This window comes from Stegastes partitus, unplaced genomic scaffold, assembly GCF_000690725.1.
Source record: "Stegastes partitus isolate 25-593 unplaced genomic scaffold, Stegastes_partitus-1.0.2 Scaffold2152, whole genome shotgun sequence".
Taxonomy (NCBI): Eukaryota; Metazoa; Chordata; class Actinopteri; family Pomacentridae; genus Stegastes; species Stegastes partitus.
The window spans coordinates 16,617-38,833 of NW_007579883.1; the positions used below are offsets into that span (position 1 = coordinate 16,617).

The 22,217-nt window shown below is 39.1% G+C and overlaps 1 protein-coding gene across 1 annotated transcript; it reads right to left on the bottom strand.

Moving 5' to 3' along the window:
* LOC103374133 (aminopeptidase N-like) lies at positions 1–19,776 on the bottom strand. Its single transcript, XM_008304169.1, has 23 exons — positions 19,637–19,776; positions 18,259–18,356; positions 17,388–17,504; positions 16,244–16,430; positions 16,011–16,153; positions 15,687–15,823; positions 14,050–14,176; positions 13,217–13,371; positions 13,025–13,138; positions 12,788–12,931; positions 10,421–10,486; positions 9,917–9,982; positions 8,866–9,035; positions 7,495–7,574; positions 7,282–7,412; positions 5,869–5,924; positions 4,835–4,982; positions 4,652–4,743; positions 3,604–3,714; positions 2,996–3,163; positions 1,808–1,948; positions 1,293–1,374; positions 1–165 (listed from the first exon to the last, which is right to left on the bottom strand). Exons 1-23 carry the CDS (start codon positions 19,774–19,776, stop codon positions 1–3), a joined length of 2,838 nt encoding a protein of 945 aa, XP_008302391.1.
* Positions 19,777–22,217: the final 2,441 nt, after the last annotated feature.

Below are 22,217 nucleotides of genomic sequence, written 5' to 3' on the forward strand. Positions count from 1 at the left end.
TCAGTGCCTCTCAAGTCCAGTCTGGCTGCTGAACCAGTCCAGAACCTCCTGTTTGTTCTGCTCCAGCCACTTGATGTTGGCCCTGGTCCTCTCCAAGGCCTGATCCACGGCCAGCGAGGCCGAGCCGAACCCTGCGGCCCCGTGCTGCTCCACAAACTCCTCCAGCTGCAGGAGGAACCAGGACACCAGCTCAGAGCGTTTCCCCATTCATCATGTTGGGAGTCCTCACATTTATCTTGTGTCTCTGAATGTTAAACTGAATATAAAGTAGTTCAAACCTGCTGCCGACACACTGACGCTTCACTTTTTTTTTTTTTTTTTTTTAACTGCCTGTTGACTCACTTTTTTTCCCCTCAAATTGGAATTTGAGTCTGTTTGATTAACGATATCTCAGGAACTGTTAAAGACAAAAGCCTGAAATGTTCACTGGTGTTTCAGACTGATTCAGACTTTTCATGACGCCTTCAAATACATTAAAAGCTGTGACAAAAACTCCCATCTTTGAGCTCACAAATAAAAAAATGGATAAAAAAGTCGACTAGTGATATCTTCTGAGCCACGTGTTGCTGCCTGTCACAATAATACAAAACAACGTATACACACTAAATACATGCCATGAGAATTTAAAAAGTTGTTTTCATTTGAGTTTGTACGGCAAGAACAAAAATATTGGTGGATTGCCTTATCGAAGTAGAACAGAGTTTCTTTACTTTTTTTTGCCCCCAGATTTCAACTCTTGCAGAATCAGACGTTATTAATCTACTTGTCCAATATTGCAGATTCTGAATTAATGACATGATGAGTGTTGGAGCCATTTGTATGTGTGTTCAGGTCATTCCCCGATTGCCACAGTAGGTGGCGTATTGGACAGCAGCACATGGAAATGTAGAAGTAGAAGAAGAGGTAATTACTCTTCAGGTGTGCTGCTTACCGGGAGAAGCACACCGTTTTTGACCGCCGCCGTTAACCTTTAAGCCTTTTGTTCGTTTTCATGCAACTTATAGATGTAAGTGTGTCCATAGCAAAGGCTGTGGAGGTACACGGCGGTAAATAAACACATCTTAAACACAAGTCCGCAGATGTTTGATTTACTGCGTGGAGCCATCACATGACGACATGTCTATTACATATCTCGGTACCAGCCCCTCACTGTGGCTTAAGTTTTTTGTTTTTTTTGTCGAAATCAAGTCACTACAACGAGAAACAACAGGATTTTATCGTTCATAGTTCCTGAGATGTTGTCGTTCAAACAGCCTCTAATTCCAGAGTTCAGTGGAGTGTTGAGCACCTACCTGTTGGAGTTCAGCAGGTGTGGAGAATCTCGCTGTGACTCCAGTGATCATGGAGGCGAAGGAGAAGGAGCCCACGCCGTATCTGAAACAGATTTTATTTTGCAGGTCAGAAATCTCTGGAACCACCAGTGAGTGTTCAGGACGTAGTATGTGATCCTCTGTGGTTTTGCAGGTAATAAAGGCAACAATAACAACATGTGCAGCAGCTAAAAACACAGCAAGAGTGTTGAGGTAATTGTTTGAGTCGATGATTGGACGAGTTGAAGATGGTCAGAATGCAAACAGTGTGACAGAAGATGTAAAGAAGGAAAGAGCTCAGAGACAGACGTCAGATCTGTACACAGAACTCAAGCTGACAGAGTTTCAGCTTTTACTTTATATCTACCAACACGTTGTCTCAGCGTTCCTGAAATGTTCCTGTTGAACTGAGACCATCTGTGTGGAGTTTTTCTGCTATTTGACCTGACTGTGGTTCCATCTCCACAGCAGCCTCCCTGTTTATCTGCTGTACTCACTGGGTGAACATGTACTCCCACTGCTCCCTGACAAAGCTCCAGGCCAGACTCTGTCCTGCTCTGTTACTGGCCACCGACGTGATGACGGAGGTGGCGTCCTGTTTACGGATCAAAGTGGAGTTCAGGGTGAAAGACAGATACCTGTGAAGGACAGAGAGACGCCTACTGTTAATGCTGCACCGAGTTAGGTTCATGTCTTTTTTTATCCAAGATTAGAAGCATATTTGTAATGAGTTAATTCTTTATGAACAGCATTTTAAAATAAAACCTAAATCTGTCTTTAGTTCCTTTGACAGCATTCAAACTGTGACTTAATTATTAAAAACGTATCATCTAGAACAAGTGGTTTAAGGACTAATAAAAATGCTCAAAACTAAACAAGACATCATGAAGTGAATATTTTAAAGCAAAACAACCACACAACTGTGAAACATCTTTAAAAATTCACAATATTATTATTATAAAGGTATATTTTTCCTGTCGATTTTTCACAATAACTTTCAGCAGGTTCAAGCTGAGCAGTGACATTCTTCCTCCATCTACAGGTCAAAATATTAATTATTAGTATTAACTATTAGAGCGTGAAGAGTTGAATGAAACCTAATTATTATCTGTTTTATGATCAAATATTAAAGCATTTAATTTTTTTTAAAAAAAGGTTAAAGAACATCAACCTAGTGCAAGAATTTATTGACATTTCTGTAACTGATATATTTTTGTCAGTACAACTGCAACTATTCGTTATTCTGTTGATCACGTTATGGATTAACTGATCAGTTGTTTGGTCTCTAAAATGTCAGAAAATATTGTGAAAAATGTTGATCAGTATTTCCAAAAGCCATAAATGGCAAATGTGTTGGTGTTACTGTCACAGAGGAGGAAAGAAACCAGAAAATATTCACCTTTAAGATGCTGCAATGAGAGAATTTAGACGTTTTTTTCTTTTTATTTAAATCAACTAAGCGATTATCATAACAGTAAATGATTAATTTTAAAGTTGGTAACTAATCTATTAATCGTTGCAGCTTCATACAAACTGTCACAACAAAGTCACACTTTTACTTTTAACAACATACGACGTCCCAGTTTACAGGATTTTTGAGAGAACTGAATCCATGTTTATAACGTGCAGACACCGTGATGTCTTTCTGATGTTTTACCCGTGTGAGGGATGAACTCCACACTCACCTCTGCAGCAGCTGCGTGTCGGTGGTACAGGCCAGCGCAGACATCAGTTTACTGGCCTCGCTGGCTAAAGACGCCTGTTTAAACTGCGACCATCCAAACTGCCACTCGGCCTCGCCGCCTGCTGCCACGGCGCTGCAGTAAACAGCTGAGCGCAGGTTGGGATGAATCCTGAAGAGACAGTTAGGTCAGGAGATCAGGAGGTGAAACATCTCGGCCTGTTAGAGTCACTTAAAATAAAAAATAATATAAATCCAGACCCATTAAAGGCTGTTGACTGTTTAATAGAGCAGGTGGTTTCATGTACTCTGTTACTGCAGGTCTGTTATGATGCAGAAACCAAACACGTTGCTGTGATTACTTCATTAAATCTTAATTCATCTATAAAAGCCGACATGACCAGACTCCTCTCTGGGTTTCTAACTCAGTACGAGGAGAATCTCTGAGGAGCCGTTTAGGAACTGGACCCTGATTGATGACTTAATTTCATGAATCTTCTGCTTCTTGTTGCACTTTTATAATTTTTTATTTACCTACAGTGTTTTGTTACTCTGTGTGTCCTTCGCTGTGGAGTTTTATTTATTTAAAACAGACTTTAAGGAGGAACCTACATGTTGTTTTGAGGATCGTCCATCCACTGTTTGAACCAGGTTCTGGTCAGGTTCTGACACTCTGCTAGTCCGGTTCTGCAGGCTGTCCGGAGGGCGTTCACCTGGTTATACCTGCAGGAGCAGACGGATGAGTTTGTCATTGTTCATTTAATGGCAATTCTGGGTCCAAACGATGCTTCAGATCTTAAGGGAAAACAAACGTTGAGGCGCCACTGAGGGTTAAAAAAGTGCAGCTGTTCTTCCAGGTGGTCCAATTAAAGGTGGAGTCCAGGCATCCATGAAAACAAGGATTTACGAGGTGAGTTTGAAGCTAGCTGACAATTAAAGATGACAATCGGATGAAAATGAACAGACTCGCTTTAGCTTTCAGCTTCATTTACATACGTAGCAACGGGCCGGTGAAGTAAACATAAAGATCTGTCACCTCCTGGTTCCCTACAGAAGATGTTCTGGCTGATAAAAACAGCACTGCAGCGTCTTTTAGAAGTGTGTCTTTTGAACCCCTTGAAGTGATAAAGGTTGGGTCAGTATATAATAAATTAAGAGCAACATGGACACGGTGGATATCTTAGAAGCACAGAGGAGCATAACTAACTTCTGCAGTCCTTATGGTGTAATCGTTCTCTGGTTGTAGCTTTGAGTCTTATGAGTTTTTAAACACTTAAACGTTTGTGGCACTAACAAAAGGCTGCATGCTGTTTGGCCGTAAGACTAATCCAACAATAAGGGGTACAGTCCAGGAACTGCATGAACAAGCAGACAGGTGAGTCTTCTGTCATATATTAAATATGTAATTATTGTTATATTCTTGACTGAATTTTCCTGTAAAAATTCAGGAAATCCTTCGAGGAGGATTCTTCAGTTTGCTGCTGCAGTGACATGCTTTGATGCAGACATGTTTTTTAGCCTGAAAAGAGTCTAGAAATTAGTCAGACTTGAGCTGTTTGAGAGTTAAAAACCTACAAAATGTTCCTCTGACGTCTTGTCACTCTTTATTGCTGCCTACTTGTGGTTGTGTGTTGTTGTGTGTTCAGCTGAGTGCACTCACTGGTCGGTGTGTCCTTCAGGAACACGACTCCAGTCCGACGTCAGGTTCTTGAAGTACGTGAAGAGAGGAGTCACCTGCTTCCTCAGGTAGTCCTGAGACAACACACAGAGGAGTGACAGCTGACTTCTAAATGCCACAAAGACCGATCACAGCTGTAAGAGCTAAAGCGTAACGTCTCCGTACCTGCATCGGCTCATAGACGTCGGTTCGGTCCAACATGAGGTAGTAGTAGTTGAGGTTGTCCAGAGCGGACTGCCAGGGCATGAAGTCCGTCTCCAGGGACAGATAGGCGGTGGTTCTGAGAGCCAGAGTGGTGGAGACCAGCTGAGCTCTGCAGCACAACAACATACCAAGTGTTGTTTATGTAGAAAAGAACAGATCTTTATTGTCACTGTTAACATCAACGGGAGGCAGTTTAGCAGCTCTTTGGATCAGCAGCACAAGAACAAAGAGCTCGGAGTCATTACAAATAAATAAAGTCATCACAAAAAACAATAAAGATCAAATACTATTTTTAAAAAAAATGAGAATGCACTGTGTAAAAACAAGAGTAATAAAAATAGAATTGTACATTAATGCAGAGAGTAACGTAATGCAGGTGTTTAAAAATATTAAAACCTGTTCTAATAATGGTCTAAAAGTCTGAAAAACACCTGCAAGTAACTCCAATGTTACTTAGTCAGTAGTTATTGAATGTTGTTATTATTATTCTAATTCATTAGTTCATGTGTTAACTTAAATCTGTTACGTATTAATGTTTTGTGTTTTAATTTCGTTATTTAACATAAAACGGCAATGCTTTTATTTTGAAGGGACATTAGACAGAAAATATGGAAAATGAAAAAATGTAGCGGTTGACGCCAACGGTAAAGTAACATAAAGTTAAGAGACAAAACAAAAGATAAAAGGGCGAACAGGAGAGATTAATGAATTTAGCGGCAGTCGAGAGAGCAACAAGGAAAGACTTTAATTGTGTCTAATTGTCATTTTAAGTTTGGTGTGGGCTAATTTTAGTAAATTCAATGTGCTGATGTTATGTATTGTTTGTCCAGCTCTTACGTTGGTCATAGGAGAAAAGGAGGAGAGAATAACAAGTGCTAGACCATCAGTCCAGGCTTCTCATTATTTCGGCTCCAACACCTAAAGACTGTTATTTATTGTAATAAATCCTCATAGGTCTCAGGCTGTGGGTGAAAGCTGCAGCTAAATGAAGCTACCTGGCCAGATTGAAGGCGTCGTCCACAAGCTGAGCTCTGTTTATCACCGGTATGACCTGAAACACACATCGTGACATGTTATTATCTACAAATACTGGAAGCCCAGTCAAAGACACAACAGCTGCATTTATATGGACAATATTTCTTCAAGTATTTCTGATTCCAGCTGAGCTGTTTACATGTAAAGCAGTCTGATAAGATGATCCACTGCATTCAATCAGAATAGAACTTCTGGTTCTGCCCACTAAAGAGTCGGGAAGGAAATGATCGTGTCCTGGGAACTTTTTTTTTTTGCTGTTTTTTCTGACCAAGCAGCAACTTAAAGTGATTCTCCTTTAACATACTGAACTCCAAAACCAATAAGCAGGTTTGAAAGGTATCTTATCTTCAAAATATCAAAGTTATCCACCAAAAGCACACAATTCATTTGCTGGAAACTGTAAAAAAAAAAAAAAAAAGAGAGAGAGAGAGAACAGAAGAATTGTTGGATTTTTTCCATTTTTTTGACAGTCCTTGAATGTATCATCTGTATGTGTTGTTTTCATCAGGACAATATATTAAATCTGAGCTGAAAATCATGATATTTGTTCAAAATCATGTTGTTCTTTCATTAAAATTGATCAAAAATAAAACATTTGCACCACAGTCTGTACAGAAAAAACTAAAAAAATCTACGGTTCTCGGTGCAACTGAGAAACCAGCTGGAACCAACGATGAAAATTCAGATATTCTTCAGTTGAACTGCAGGCAGCGTTTCCACAGAGCAGAGAGGAGACGGGTGTGGACACAGATTAAAAATGTAAATCGTTAAACATTAATAGCACGTAGAGTTTTTTTCCCCTTCCAGTATTGGTAAGACTCGTGGCTACTTGGAAAAATGTTGTACACGTTCATTCCAGTTCTCTAATTTTTGTAAAATAAATAAAGAAATTCAACGAAAACCTCTGGATGATTTAAGGCATTCTAACTGTGTCACATTGCACAGAGGACATTTATGTCTATGTGTGGCTGTTCTGTTTCCACAGAGGTTCAGGATTTTAGAATACAGCAAAAAATGAACCAACAGTGAGGAAAAAAAATGCAGGAGAGTGTAAGAGGAAGTTTACAGCTCACGTAGGGAGACAACAGAAAGAACAAATTACATCTAACTAAAAATAAACAACTGTATGAAGTATTTACATGGTTATTAGGCACCAATATTTCCTATTTAATGGATTATTACAGAAATGTTGACGCCTTCACTTTCAATCCAGTCTGTTCAGTGGTGACATGAGACATTTTTATTCAGATTGGACTGATTCTGATTATTAGTGCAATATCAGGTGACTGAAAACAATGAGGAAACAGGAACCTGAGGGACTTCACTGTAAATGACTGTGGTTCTGGTCAGACACTAAACAGAACCTTGTGTACCTGGTGGTCGGTGCTCAGCTGAGCGAAGAGACGCTCCCAGTTTCCCAGATCATAGTTCACCCGGTAGTACCCGGTCACGTTGATGTTGGCCAGAACCCACGCCGCTCCGCTCCTCATGTCCACGTTCACCACTGATGGAGTAACAGAGCATTAACAACAACAGAAACACTATTTATTCCATCCAAAGTGAGTGTTATCCACATCATTTCACACCTTCCTTCTGCAGCAGCCACCAGATATCTGCCTGGACCTCACCGGCCTTCATCCACCGAACAGGAACCGGCCACTCGTACCTGAAGGAGGCCATTCGTTTAACTTTTAATCAGGTTTTTATTGAGTCTGCAGCGCCCCCTAGTGTGTGGAGGTTGGTTTTCATGTGAAACAAGTTCCTCAATAAAGTGCATCAAATGAATGCAGCTCTGACAGTAATTAGCACATTTTCAGTTACACATTTGTGAAATTAGAAGTTCACAACTGTTGCTTTGTAATTATTTAAAGTATCTTCATGCATTTTTATTCAAGCAGAGTGCAGCATACAAAGGCCATTTACAAGCATTTGTTTTTCTATCATAGCATCAAGAAAAGCTCTTTACATCCTAAATTTATTCCAATAAGACGTTCTCAATAAAATATAAAGTGGAATCAGTGTCCCACATTTTAATGAATATAAATAAATGTGTGTATATTAAAGCTGCAACAATTATTTAATTAATTGTTAAATTAATCGCTCTTCTATTTCAATAATTGATAAATCAGTGTGACTGATCTCTCACGTGATGAAAGTCTAAATTCTGATTCCAGCTTCCTAAATGTGAATATTTTCTAGTTTCTTTCCTCCTCTGCGACAGTAAAGTGAACATCTGTGGGTTTTGAAGGAGTTCTCCTGAGCTTCGGCAAACACATTTTTAATAGTTTTCTGACATTTTATAGACAAAACTAATTGATTATTCCAGAAAATAATCAACAGATTAATGTACAGTAAAATAATTTTAGCCATGGCCGTAGTTTATACATTTATTGGTTAAAGTGACTTCCTTGTTTCATTTGGTTTTGCAGATTTAGTTAAATTACAAAACCTTAAAAACCTCAAAAATACTTCTATTAATATAAATCCATTGAATATCCCCCTTTTTTGGCGAAAACTCTGAATTTACACCCAAATGAGGCCCGTAAAGCTGAAAATTCAAGGTATGCTTAATAAAGTTTGGTAAATTTTAAGTAAATAAATATTAAAATAAATAAAGTTTAATGAATCTGCTCTGATTAATCGATTAGTTTTCAACTATTTAATTACTTGCCAACTATTTTTCGTAATCAATAAAATAATTTGATCCATTAAAAAGAAAAAAACACAAGTTTAAATTCTCAGATTCCAGCTTAAATGTGATTTTTTTTTTTTTTTTTGTCCTCTGTGAAAGTAAATCTTTGGGTTGTGGACATTTGTGGACTTGTCATCATTTAGTTTGTTTTTTTATGATGAAATATTAAATTTGTCAAATCAGGTGAAACAGGTTCAAACAGCTGCTACAGATGTTCAGGAGTTTAGGATCTGACACACTGACCTGCCGTGAAGTTGTTACGTACTTGTACGGTGATTCGACCGTGACGTTAGACTCTGGATCCAGCAGAAAGTGCTTCTGGGATACCTTGCCCGAGGTCGTATCTATGGTAACCACAGGGAAGCCCATCTGCAGCACCCAGGGGTTCATGATGTCTTGGACTGGACGAGGAAGTGAAACATCGTCTTTCACCGCCTGTGGAAATAAAATAATCATATAAAAGTCAAGTTTTCAACACAAACATTGACCAAGTTATGGCTCAAAACAACTTTTTGCCGAGAGCAGCAAAATAAACAAGTCTGATAACCTGCTGCATTTGATGCTTGACAACATCATTATTTGTCTTTGAAGAGGAAAAATCTGATTTAAGAGGCAAGTTTAGTTTTTAAGGAGTGTGTTGTCAGAATACTGAGCGATCTGAAAATCATAGTGTATCATCTAGAGATGGTACAGGTGTTCTTCTAGCTGTCTGTTGTGTCCAGGTGGACTCATCGATATGCTCTCATTCTTATTTACTGGAAAATCTGCGTTTTATGATTTCATCCATATTTCACATCTTTGAAATGACCCAACTTAATCGAGGCTGCATGATCTAATTTATTTAACATTTATTGAATATTTATTCCAAGTCAACTCCAAACTAACTGTCAACATGTCAAAGAAATCATCAGTGTGTGCGTTTTGTTTAAACTGGTGGACAAAGAGTTGAGTGTAAACAGTTAATTACGAACCAACAAGTCAGATCATTTTAACACAGCCGCGAACTGGTCTGAGTTTTATTCCTCAGTAGTTCTTGTGCTGGATCACCAGCTGACATAGTTTCTGTTTTCTGAAATCATATGAATATGTGCAGCTGGTCTGAGTTCTGAGTTTGTTGTTGTCATTTTAGACCCAAACAGCTGGTTGATTTCAGTCCACTGAGACATAAGTTCTGGACATAACAGGAAATAGCTGAAAACTCTTTAACAAACTGAGTCAAGTGTTGCAGTCGTAGCTGAATGTAACTGAAAAAATGTAAACTTTTAACAACATATTTTGAAATTTAAACAAAAAAATAAATAAATAAATCCTCTTACCATTTGTAGATGTTGCCACAAGTCATTCCCCACAGTGTTGCTGTAGGCAAAGTGATTGAGATACGACTGCAGGCAGAAGGAAAACAATCAATTTCACACTGTCACAATAACCTCAGACTGTTAATAAAGATGGCCGACATGCAGCACCCCAGAGGTGAAGTCAAATATCTCTATCGCCCCCTGGTGGTTGGCTGCAGTGGCGGTCATGTTAGTTAAATCTGGTTCCTGTCGTTTCAGGTTCATCTTGTCAGATTTGTGTTTGTGTGTTTATATTTCTGATCAGTTATTTGCTCCTGCTGCTCTGAATAAAGTGAACAAACATTCATAACTGTGCTGTAAGTCGTCCGAACAAGACAGCAGCACATATTTCTTTCCTATTTCTTTTTACACAGTCTATGATCAGAATTCCTTTTTGTGTGTCTGAGTGATGAGTTACTGTGATTCAGCTCAACAACCTGCATTCGTGCCACGTCTAGATGTACAATACATATTATGTAAACTTACACTGAGTCCCTGGACGAAGACCGGCTCTGAGAGGAAGTCGGACAGCATCCTCAACACCGCTGCACCCTGAGGAGAAAACACAGACACGATCCATCTGTCAGTCAATGGTAATAAGTATAAGTTGTGTTGAATGGCACAAAATTAATACAATACACATGATATACTATAGGCTCCAGCCCCCCCGCGACCCTAGTGAGGATTAAGCGGTGTATAAATAATGGGTGGATGGATGAGGAGCAGGAGAACACCAGTGACCAGTGGAGCAGGAGAACACCAGTGACTCAACAGCTGTGTTTTTATGTTTATGCACATTTTGAAATACTGTGTTAGAAAAGGATATCAGAAAACCTTTCCCAGTTTATCAACAAGTTATTAATCTCTCTTTAGGTGTTTTGTTTTTTTTTTCTTTACCTTTTTCTAAAATCAGTGAATGAGCTACATGAGAGACAGAAACATCTTTTCTGAATCAGTCTTGACTTACTCAGTCAGACCATTCTGTAGGACATGATGGTCTGGTTCCCCCTTACAATCAGTCTGCTATGGGTGGACAAACGCTCTGGCTTGTTTGTGTTATTTTTTTAATTTTTAATTCATTCACAGTCGTCTTAGGCAGAGCTAAGAACAGGACGCACCGACTTTGTTCACTCCAAATAGTGACGAGGGGAAACTTCTTGATGGAACAGGTCATAAAAACCAATAAAGGACATCCGGTGACTCTATAATAAGACTTTTACTGATACATACTTTAATAATCAGTGTTCAACAGGTGAAGGCTGTCTGTACTGTAGCTCTGGAGGAGCTCACTGGACTCATAAAAACCACAGATGATTTAATAGCTTTATGTACAATAGCTCTGATTGATGATGTGAGAAAACAAATCAGAACTGGACGTCAGAAGCTGGGACTTTCCGAGGTGCAACAACCAGCTGTCTTGTTTCTGCTACTGCAGTAAAATCCCCTTTGATAGATAGAGAAGCTAAATATAAGGCTCATATAATCCTGTGATTAATGATTAAACAAAGGTTTATGGCGAGCTGTACCAAAGTTTTTTCTATGATGTCTACGACCAATTGCGACTCATGTTTATGACTGGAAAACAAATCTCTGCAGTCCAGAGATGAATTAAGGTGGCTGCTGTGATCTGAACTACGAGGGTACTTTAAAAACTTTCCAGGCTCATCTGGAAACAAGGAGCGTAACTAACATTTTGGTCCAAAACTTTATGCTATAAAGCCTTATATTATAAGGCTTATAATATTTAAATGTCTGAAGCAATCAAAGAACAAACGAGAGGAAAGCTTGGAGCCGACTGTTTCTGCTCCAGGACAAGGCATTCATCCACACAGCACAGGTGGCAGAACTGTTGCTTCATGAACCTCATTCACCAACCTGCAGCTCCTGACTTCCGTCTGTTTCCCAAACTGAAATCTCACTTCTGTTTTCAGAGTGACGATGAACTCGCCCAAGCTGCTGATGAGCATCTAGAGGCTCAAGATGTGACTTTTTTCCACCAAGAAGCTTGAACATTGGTGGACCAAGTGCACTGAAGTTGAATGTTGAAAAATAACACAAGAACAACCTTCCATCTGTGACGTTTTCTGTTGAGGTTGAGAATATTTGAACTAATTTGAACAAATGCTGTAGTCCTGAACTAGCAGTTTTCAGTGTGTATGTTGCTACTCTGACGTTGTTGTTGTTGTTGTTATTTCCGGTAGTGAAGGGAATTTTAAAAACACGCAGAAAGCTGAAGGGAAGGAGAAGGTTGTCTGAAATAAGCAGCCAATAGCAGACTTGCACCTGCAGCCTACATCCAGTACGTTTAGGTCACATGACTGATCAGCTGTTTCTGCCTCAAGAGACTCTCTACAGAGCAAAAGATGGCCGACACCAGCTGACATGAAGGGATACTTACAACTTGACCAACTGAAAACTATTCCCGAAGACTTTTTTTTTTTTTTTTACATTTTTCTATCAAAGTTTGGTGTGTTTCTTCTTCTACGTTTCTTTTTCAAAGCTTCTACTCCTCTGTTTATTACAGCTAATGTAGCCTACAGCGCCACCTTCTGACGACACAACGCAGCCGAGTTTGTTCGCTTCAACGCAATAAGTGAAAACGATCATTTTCTTTTTTCGCTTCAAACTAGACAATTAAACGGAACCAGATCACCAGGAATACGTACCGAGGACTGGCTGTAAACTGGCACCAGGAAAGCACAAACATCTGTCGTTTCAAATGTGATATATAGACATTTGTGACTTGACATGAGGAAGACAGTCGATTAAACAGAAGCTAGGAGCACTTTGCAAATTAAGGATGAGTTTCAGCTATCAAGTATTGATACTGCAATCAGTTCCTGGTCTGTGTACCTTGCTGTAGGAGATCGTATCGAACTGCTCGGTGATCTGTTCTGGCAGGATGATGCTGTCTTCTTTAGAGGTCAGAGGATGAGAGGAAGTCAAGGCATCGACTGCAAACACTTTGTGGACGTCATCGAGGACAATCAAGTCTTTCTGCCGCAAACACAGGAGACACAGGAGTCTACAAACACGACTTTATACCATGATAGAAATGTATGAAGTCCAAATGCAACGCTGTGTTCTCACCACGTTCCACGTCGGCTCGGCGTTGTCGGCTCCCAGGTAGGCCACGTACGAAGCGAAGCCCTCGTTCAGCCACACCTCGTTCCACCAGCGCAGCGTCACCAGGTTACCAAACCACTGCACCAGACAACGACTAATCAGTGAGTAATCGATCAGCAAATCAATCAGTAAATACTAAAGAAACAGACAGCTCACCATGTGTGCTAATTCATGAGCGATGATGGTGGCGGTAGTTTCCTTATTCTTGTTGGAGGAGGTCACTGGATCGTAGAGCAGGTTGGTTTCTCTGTACGTCACCAAGCCCCAGTTCTCCATGGCACCGAAATAAAAGTCTGGCAGAGCGATCTGATCTGTGAGGGCAGAGAGCAGCGTTTTAATGTAGCTTAAAGCTTAAAGTCACAGCAATGCAACCTAAAATAAAGTCCACTCAAGCTGTATTGCAAAAAACATTTCTTTCTTCCCTCAAGTGGTGTGAAGCCCCGCAGGACAGGCTTTAATCCAGGAAATCACCAAAGTAAATACAGCCCTACTTTAAGTCATTCACCTTCCACTAAATCAGCTCTGTATGGTGCCAAGTTTGAATGCAGCAAAGAATGGTGGCAGATACTTTCATCAGCCATCTCACATTTCTTTTGCAGGACCCTAAAACCATAAAAAATAGGATGTAAATTATATCTTGATAGAGGTCAACAGCTGTAACTTACACGTCAATCAAGAAAACGTAACACAACAGCTTTATTAGCATCTTAAGTTTGTCCACCAGGCTGTCTCATTCACTTTTCACTGCAGTTTAATGTCTATACAAACTTAAATGTACATAAAAAATAAACTGCAATGAAGACGGAGTTAAGTCGCACCTCAGTGACTTTTAAATGTTGCTAAAATCAAGTCAGGTTTTGGGGTTTAAATCAGTTTCATCCTAAATCCAGCATATAAGATCTGCACTGATGGTGTAAGAGTAAAGAACTCCTCCAGTACCTGAATGAAAACATCAGCTGACCGGGAGGTGATGATGAAAGCGGGCTCACCTGACTTGCTCAGCGGATACGAGATGTTGTAGTACGACTGGAAGAAGTCCAGAACGGGTCCGGTCACATTGAGAGCGTAGTCGCCCTGCCCCTGTTCAATGGCCTTCCTCCGAGCCCAGATACGGATCTGAACACACAACAGCAAACTCTTCTATCACTTATGTAGGTGCAGATATGTTCTGAAACTTACAGGCTAAACTACAAAATACACAGAACGCACATTTGTGGAAGATCATTTTAAGCCTCAAATTTAAAAACTTACCGAGTCTTTAATGACACAAATTTCCCCGGGTCAAAAACAGTGCATAAAGCCGTTAATCTTTCACTGTCTCATTTTTTAAATCTCAAATATTTTCAGGGTTTTGATCATGATGTCATTGTTGTTGTTTTTTTCTGAAAAGTTAAAATAGGATATTTGTAATGATTAACAACACTACTTCCAATATATTTTTGGTAGAGCTACATTATGAAAAAAAAAAACAACTCACATTCGGCACTTTAAAGACAAAAAAACTGCCATAAAAATATTATATAATATTTTTCACTGACACATTGACATGAAAATAGATGAAAAAATACACAACTAATGGACAAACAATAATGCTCAGTTATGTGCAAGGATAAAATGTAAAAACAGCCTCTGTTTTCCATATAAAAACGCACTAATTTGCCTCATTTTCACAGGTTTTAAGACTGAGATGGAAATGGAGAAAGCCAACCATCTGACAGAGGAAGGACTTAAAATTATACGTACTTTAGTTGGAAACGCAGCTACAGACACTATATTTAAATTTACATAGCTTTTTATGTTTGTGTATTCCTAAAACTATTTCTTTGTTGAATCAAACGTCTACTTGAGCAGTCAGTAAAGTCTTTTATGCAGCTCATACATGTCAAATTTTCCAAAGTGAGGATTTACGTGTATTTATTCTCCGACTGTACGTCAGAGCCTCCGTGTTCCTGCAGTAAATATCAGGAATGTGACATCGTTTGATCGCTTCTGCATTTTCTTTGATGCATTAGTTTGTTGTCTGACTCTGGATAGAGCTAAACCTGTCATAGAAATAAATGACATTACCAGTGCTCTCTTTATGGAAGTTAGATCAGATTTATCAGTGACAAAAGTGAGGCTTGTGACACTTCTACATATTTTGTAAGCTCAGGTTTAACCTTGCCTTCACTTTTAATTACTTTGTGAACTTTATCTTTTTCATCTTTATTTTTTTGACGATGACTTTCATTAGAATTTCCATGTTTCCATGTGTTTTTCTTCTTTTTCACACATTATAAAAAACTTTGAATCACCTCTGTGTATAAAATGTGCTGTATAAATAAACTTGCCTTTCCAGACAAAACGACTATAGACATAAAATTAAATTAATGCAGAGGTCAGAATAGTTTTACCAGTTTTAGATTACGGTTGTTTCTCTACTGTAAACCAAATAAATCCACTTTATAGACTTGTTTTGTAGCAAACCGATAACAATAACAATGGCTCTGATCCAGTAAACTACGGCAACGCAGTGCAGAAACATATCCTGTTACCAGATATATGTTAAAATGGGTCAGTTTAACTAGTTAAAGCCTTCCAGTTTGAGAACCTCTTCACTAAATTGATGGAAATACGCCACAGTTACCACAGTGTCGTCTTGCGTTGCACGGAGGTGTGCGTAGTCAGAGACGACGATGGCCAGCAGGTAGGAGGACATTTTCTTGGTGGGCTCAAACTTGGTCTGTGTCACACCTACTCCATCGATAGTGGTGTCAACAACATCTGAGGAGTACAAACAAATTTCAAGAAGCTTAACTTGTAAATATGGTCGCCTGGTTAGAAAGCCTGTCACTTCAACTCAAGGCTAAAGGCCCAACTCATGAATGTCTGCGTAATGTTCAATAAAATAAAGAGTGTTTTTGTATCTGTCCCGCTTTAACACGTCTTTTGAAACTGAATGCAAACGGACCTGTTTCCATGCCGTTGGACAGTGCTACGGTTCCAGGCGGGTGGATGAGAGTTATGTGGAACACGGCTTTCATCGCTGGCTCATCGAAACATGGGAAAGTTTTCCTGGCGTGAGTCGGATGCATCTGAGAGGTGGCAACTATCCTGTGAACGATCAACACAATCTAAAAGTAGTTCACAAAAAAAAATACAAATGGACGTATACTGCAGATGGACACAGAGGAGAGAACTTACTTTCTGACTCCATCCTCTACATATTCACTCCTGTAAAAGCCGGCCAAGTCATCAGCTAGTTCTCCGGTGAACTCGGCATACAGCTGATACGTCCGTCCTGGACTTAATTTACCGTTCAGCTGGATAACCAGATACTGAGTCTTATTCTGCAGCCAGGTAGACTCAATACCTGGAGCAGATGCACCACCTGGAAAAGAAAGAACTGATGTGAAATACTGATGTGTACCTTTAACAGACGTCAAGTGTTAATATAAGAACGTCATCTGCAAACAATCACACTTTATCGGCTGCTTTCTATTACACAGTTAACAGCTCTCAAATAGTCAAACTTTTTTTGGAGGAGTTATTCAAGTCTACATTGTTTACACTTACTTTTCTTTTTCTACGTGACTCTTGCACATGGTAAGTGTAAAAATGTTTTCAAACTGTATTCATCACAGATTCTCCATAAACTAACTGCTTCAAATCAAACCATAGAGTCGTCCCTGAAGTCAAAGCAAAGTTTTACTTGCAGCAAGGAGCACCGTGTGCAGCACAGAGTCTGAACAAGTGACAAACTAAAAGCATGAAGCATTGGTTCTTATATACAGACAGTGAACAGAAAACAGAAGACAGCCTCCCGCAAATGTGTGTGTTTAGACACGGTGTTTTGACTGAGTGTGAGCTAAGGATGCCTTGTCCTTATTTCACACTCACACGGTGAAATAGAGGCAATGGACATTTACAGCATTTCCATACTTTTCACAAAGATTGAATTTTGTAGGGGTGGAAATTGGTAAAAATCTGGAAGCAACAAGTGTAAATGAGGTGATCTTTCAGACTTCAGAGCTCCTCTTTTTTGTGTTAATATCTAATGGAAAATTAAATTCTGATGTTTTGGAATTGTTCTCCAAATCATCAACAAGTAAAAACTGCAAAAAAAAAAAATTCCCAACTGGTAAAACCTTTTTACATCCTTGGACATCCACAGCTCAAAATGTCATCCGCTGCTGTGGAATATTTGTGCACATTTCTAACTGTAGTAGAAGAAGACTTAAATAACTAGCAAGACATTAAGGATTAAAATGATTTGTGGGCAGCTATTAACATGAAGTGACGCAGATTTTTTTTGCATCGAGTCTCTGTGTGTGAGTGCTTTGTGTACCTGAACTGGTGAGCCTGACAATGTGTGCATCGTCTAGTTTGGTGTAGTTGAGTTTGTTGGAGTGAATCAGGATCAGATCTGTTTCTTTCACACACTCGAACTGCACAGTCGAATGCCCTGATGGAAACACAAAGCAAAGACATCGAGTAGAGGTAAAATACATCCTGCTAAAAAAAAACCAAAAAACAAAAACAAAAACTGGACTAGATTTCTACACCATCAACATCCTGGTCTTATTGGGAAGGTGTCAGACTACCGCAACTTACTGGGGAACCAAAACATAATAAGGGTTCAGAATTCCAGGCTAGAAAAGCTTCGAAGCAGCTACGGAGACCTGCAGGTAACTCTCCACGCTCTATACTGCTGATTTGCAACAGAACGCTGCCTCTTTACAAACATCATGTCATTTCAGAGAGCGTGTTGCTGCATCGTCTCAGATTTTGTTCACAGTTTATTCATTTTGGACCCAAAACTAAGTTCTATAAAATAGTTTAGGGCTGGATTCTGACAATGACAATCACAATAACGCGTCATTGCTTTTCAGGTGAATTAATTAAAGTATTGTGTGCTACCAGACCCTGAGCTTACTTGGTACACATTCCTAAATAAAGTAGCTTTTCATCAAAATACCATAAACAGAAAAACACCCTCAAACATGCTAATCTGACCGCAGCAATGTTCAACGCAGCTCCAGCAGGAAAGTCACATACATCAGTCACTGGAGACATTTTAATGCCGAATATTTTACTGATAATACTTGTGTACCTTTTTCTAAAGCAGGATTCTTAATGCAGGACTTCTGCTTGTGTATTTTTAAACTATTAACACAGTTCCAAGGTGTGTGATGTAAACTAGCGGCGCTGTTACTAACCTGTGAAAATGTAGAGGCCGGTGTTCGGGTCACGGCTGAGTCGAGGCCACAGCGTGATGTTGTAATACTCAGGAACCAAAGCCGTGGGCAGACGATAGCTGAGGGGGAGCAAACACAAAGACCATCTGTTTACATGTGGATAACTTTATATCCATGTAGATTTATTGTCATTATGACGCAGTGCAAAGCAGCAATACAAGGACATTTTGAAGGTATTCCCTGAAGAAAATCTGCACAAAACAAGGAGTCTATAAAAAAAGAACATTTCAAAGCTTCATGAATCTCTAAAGCTGTACAGTCCACACTGTAAACACCTCCTTCCTGCAGAGCATCTTCACTTCTGTGCATCATTAAGAGCTGTTTCTTCACCACGCCGGTAATTTTCTGTTTATACAAAGTCTCCAGCTCCTCAGTCACAAGTTTCCTTAATGTTTTCTACTTTTCCTTTTGTTTTATACTGAAAAAAACCTTCCCCTCTGATACTCTTATCATTATCTTCAGCCTTGGCAACTCTCAGTCTGCTCTGAGCCACATGTGAGCTCGTTGTTCAGGGATTAAACAATACATACAAATGGAAGCTGTTCAGTGGTGCACAAGCATCTTCCATGAAGTATCTAGATGTTCCAAACTCTTCTGTAACTTTGGGTCTACAGTATAAAGCATTCTCACTGGAGGCCTTCTCAGTCATGGTGGCTGACGTCCTGTTGCACACATGTTTAGGATAAAGCAAAATAAAAACAATCACATGGCTCTGCTAGGCTCTAAAACTGTTGTGAAGATGACAAATGTTTCTTTGAAGTGTATATCTGAGCTCTGTTTTAGGCAGTGCGCTGACATTTTGTTGTCTATCTTGACACAACAACAACAGAAAGTTATTTTGCCGGCCTCAAAAGTCAAATCACAAGATGTCCTGAAAGCTAAGACTGCACGAGTTATGAATGTAGACAAAAGCCTGCGAGGACGATAACACATGATGTGGCAACGCAGCTCATGATGGGAGGTGAGGATCAGGTGACAATCAGACTTTGGGGAGACGAATGACGCACGTAATACAACATAAAGAATCCTGTTTACTTCAGCTGACCAGCTTGTTTTTTTTCATAAGCCACTCTCTGTGCTGCACAACAAATCTACAAGATCACAGACGACATTTTCCCTTTTCTCAGATGTGTTATGATTATTTTATTTTGGAGTAATTTAGCAGTCAGATTAAAATACAACCACCACACAGTATTATTATACTGTGGTACTGCTGCTGTTACTTCAGTAAAGGCTGTGACTCCTTCTTCCTTCCAGCACTGATGCCGGAGCTCTGCTTCACTTTCAGTCCTTTAAAGCGTCTCAGGCGTTGAAGCTTTTTGTCTGGTTACTGTCCTACCTGTCCCAAGGAGCTGTGACGTCATCACCATCGTCTCCTGTCAGGGCAAGAGTCCACAATGTGACGATGGTTGCCACGGAAACCAAGGCTAAGACCACGCACAAAACGCACAGCTTGCTGACCCGGCAGCTTTTCCCCATCGCATACAGATGTGGAGCAATGTGTCCAGCTGCAGACTAACACACAGCCGTACCGCAAAGAGCAAAACCACGTCTGCGTCGCGGAGGATTCTTGCAAACAATGACAAAGAGAAGCGGCTGCAGGCATTTAACTGCCCCTAAGACTTCTCCATAATAAAGCTGTGTCACCGTGTGGAATGAATGGATTATATATTAGCGCTGAGCTGCTCTCGTGGGAAGGTTGCAACTGGAAACTGCTGATAAACATTTGCTGTGCAGCGATAAATCATCTACAGTAACGTTCTAGTGCGCGTTCACATATCAGTCATAAAGCCTGCTGAGAGACGAGTTTATTGTCTCACAGTGTTCAAGGCCAAACTTTCAGCTGTTTGTCATATTGCACTGCATCACGTTTTGCAGATTCCAAAACAATAAGCACTGATACCACACAGTAAGGTCACATGTTTTTACTTTTTCAAAGTGTATGCATTTTATTTGGTCCTACACGTGTCAACTACACTGTAAAAAGAGACAATCTGGAGCAAGGGTGCCAGAAAAACACATTAAAAAAGGTTCAATACTGTAATGTTTTACAACTGTAAAAACTAGAGAAAACAGCAAATATATAGAAAACAAAAATATTGTTCAGTGGATTTAAATACAGTAAAACAGCATCATTTTATGGTCATACATTCTGAAAAAAACCAACAAACAAAAAAAACCCACTATCTACAAAAATGCTGATTTTCTATGTGGTCATTATGCAGTTTTGGCCTGTTTTTGGTTGTAAACTGATTATTTTTCTGTGATTTTACTAATTATTATCTGTAACTTACCAAAACAGAGAAAATCCATTGAATACTCAAACGATGATTTACCATTTTTGATCCTTAATATACAGAATCTGTATTTTTTTTTCTGATTCAAATACAGTAAAAACTGTGTAATTTTTCAGCAAAATGTTGAAAATGTTAAAAATGAAAAGACTACCATTTGTAAAAATACAGATGCTGTAAGTGAACATTATTTACAGTTGTAGCCTGCTTTTTTCCCCACGGTTAATGTGTATTTAAAATTTTTCCCCTGTAATTTTCCTGGTTAAAATTACTAATTTAACCAAACTGGGAAAATGTGTAAAATAACAGGAAAGTGTTAAAAATAAAAATAAAAATACAGGAGGAAGCTCCACTAGAGGACATTGTCTTCGACAATGCCAATGAGTTCCTTGAACCTGTCCAGGCAGAGAAACCCAATGAAAAGGCCCAAGACCCCCTGAGAAACGCTCCACCCTGGGCACTAACTTACCATTTCCTCCCTCCTCAGACCGTTGGTTGGACTGGCTATGTCGTTATCTACCTGTGACGTTTACTTTCAAGGAAGTAGGAAAGTGCTCTAACCTCTCATTAATTATTTCCATTTGCAACACAGTTTAAAGCTAAGCTTGACCTCAAATAATATTGCAGTCAGCAGTTTAGTAATAGCTGTGTAACACAACATGATAATCACACAAGCCACCATTTACATATGCCATTTAAGAATGTATTCGTTACATTCATTAAATGTCTAAGAAGACAATCCAAAAAACAGCTGCGACTGTGCTAAGAGAAACACGATGCCTAATATAAAGAAATGCGACACAAAGTCTGTATGATACACTACTTAAAGTTAAAATAAGCAAACTAAAAAAATAACACTAGAATGAGTAATAATGTCATTCATTCTGAAGTAGCAATGTACCGACACACGAGGCAACGCAGCTAATTAGTTCAACTATTTAAACAAAAAACAAAAACAAAAAACATTTTTTAAAAACTAAAAAACAATCTTTAAAAAATATTTTCAAATAAATAAATAATAAGTAAGTCTACCAGAGTGCAATTCCACCTCACATAACAGTCTTTTGATTAAATATGACAATCTAAGATGTACCAATACAGGACAAAACTGATTCATTTAATGTGGGTCTAGACAAAGCATTAGTCATGAAGGTATTTTGTGAAGTGATGGCCTATTTAAACGGCCAAATTTTAGAAAACAAACCAAGAATCAAAAGAAAAAAATTCATTTGTAGTTCTAAACATGTTTAGGGTGTTTGTTTGTTTTTTTACTCACTTTCTATCTCTACCTCTACATTATTCCTCTCTCCTACAGCGTCCATTACAACTACATGAAATGGTCAATTATGCAAATTTGCAGATGGCCATTTAGTAATTTCCAGCGACTTTTAGGACAGCCAATAGCAACTATCTATACTGAGGATTTAAGGTTCACTGCTTTAAAGGAATTTATTGTCAAATAATTATAGCCCAGTGACAAGAGTACACAGTAACATGAAAGAAAAATACCTCAAATGTGTACCTAAGCACTTGGCTTAATATTACATACCACAACTGAGCACTAAATTAACGTTTAAATGCAGTTTTTGTTTGTTTGTTTACAGCTTTTTACAGTTTCTGACAGTT

Excerpts from the sequence above, each read along its gene's own strand:
- LOC103374133 (XM_008304169.1), bottom strand. The coding sequence starts at position 19,776 with ATGGGGAAAAGCTGCCGGGTCAGCAAGCTGTGCGTTTTGTGCGTGGTC. Across the intron at positions 5,925-7,281 it reads AGCTGAGCACCGACCACCAG|GTCATACCGGTGATAAACAG; the intron begins GTACACAAGGTT and ends TGTGTGTTTCAG. Across the intron at positions 3,715-4,651 it reads CCTGAAGGACACACCGACCA|GTATAACCAGGTGAACGCCC; the intron begins GTGAGTGCACTC and ends CTGCTCCTGCAG.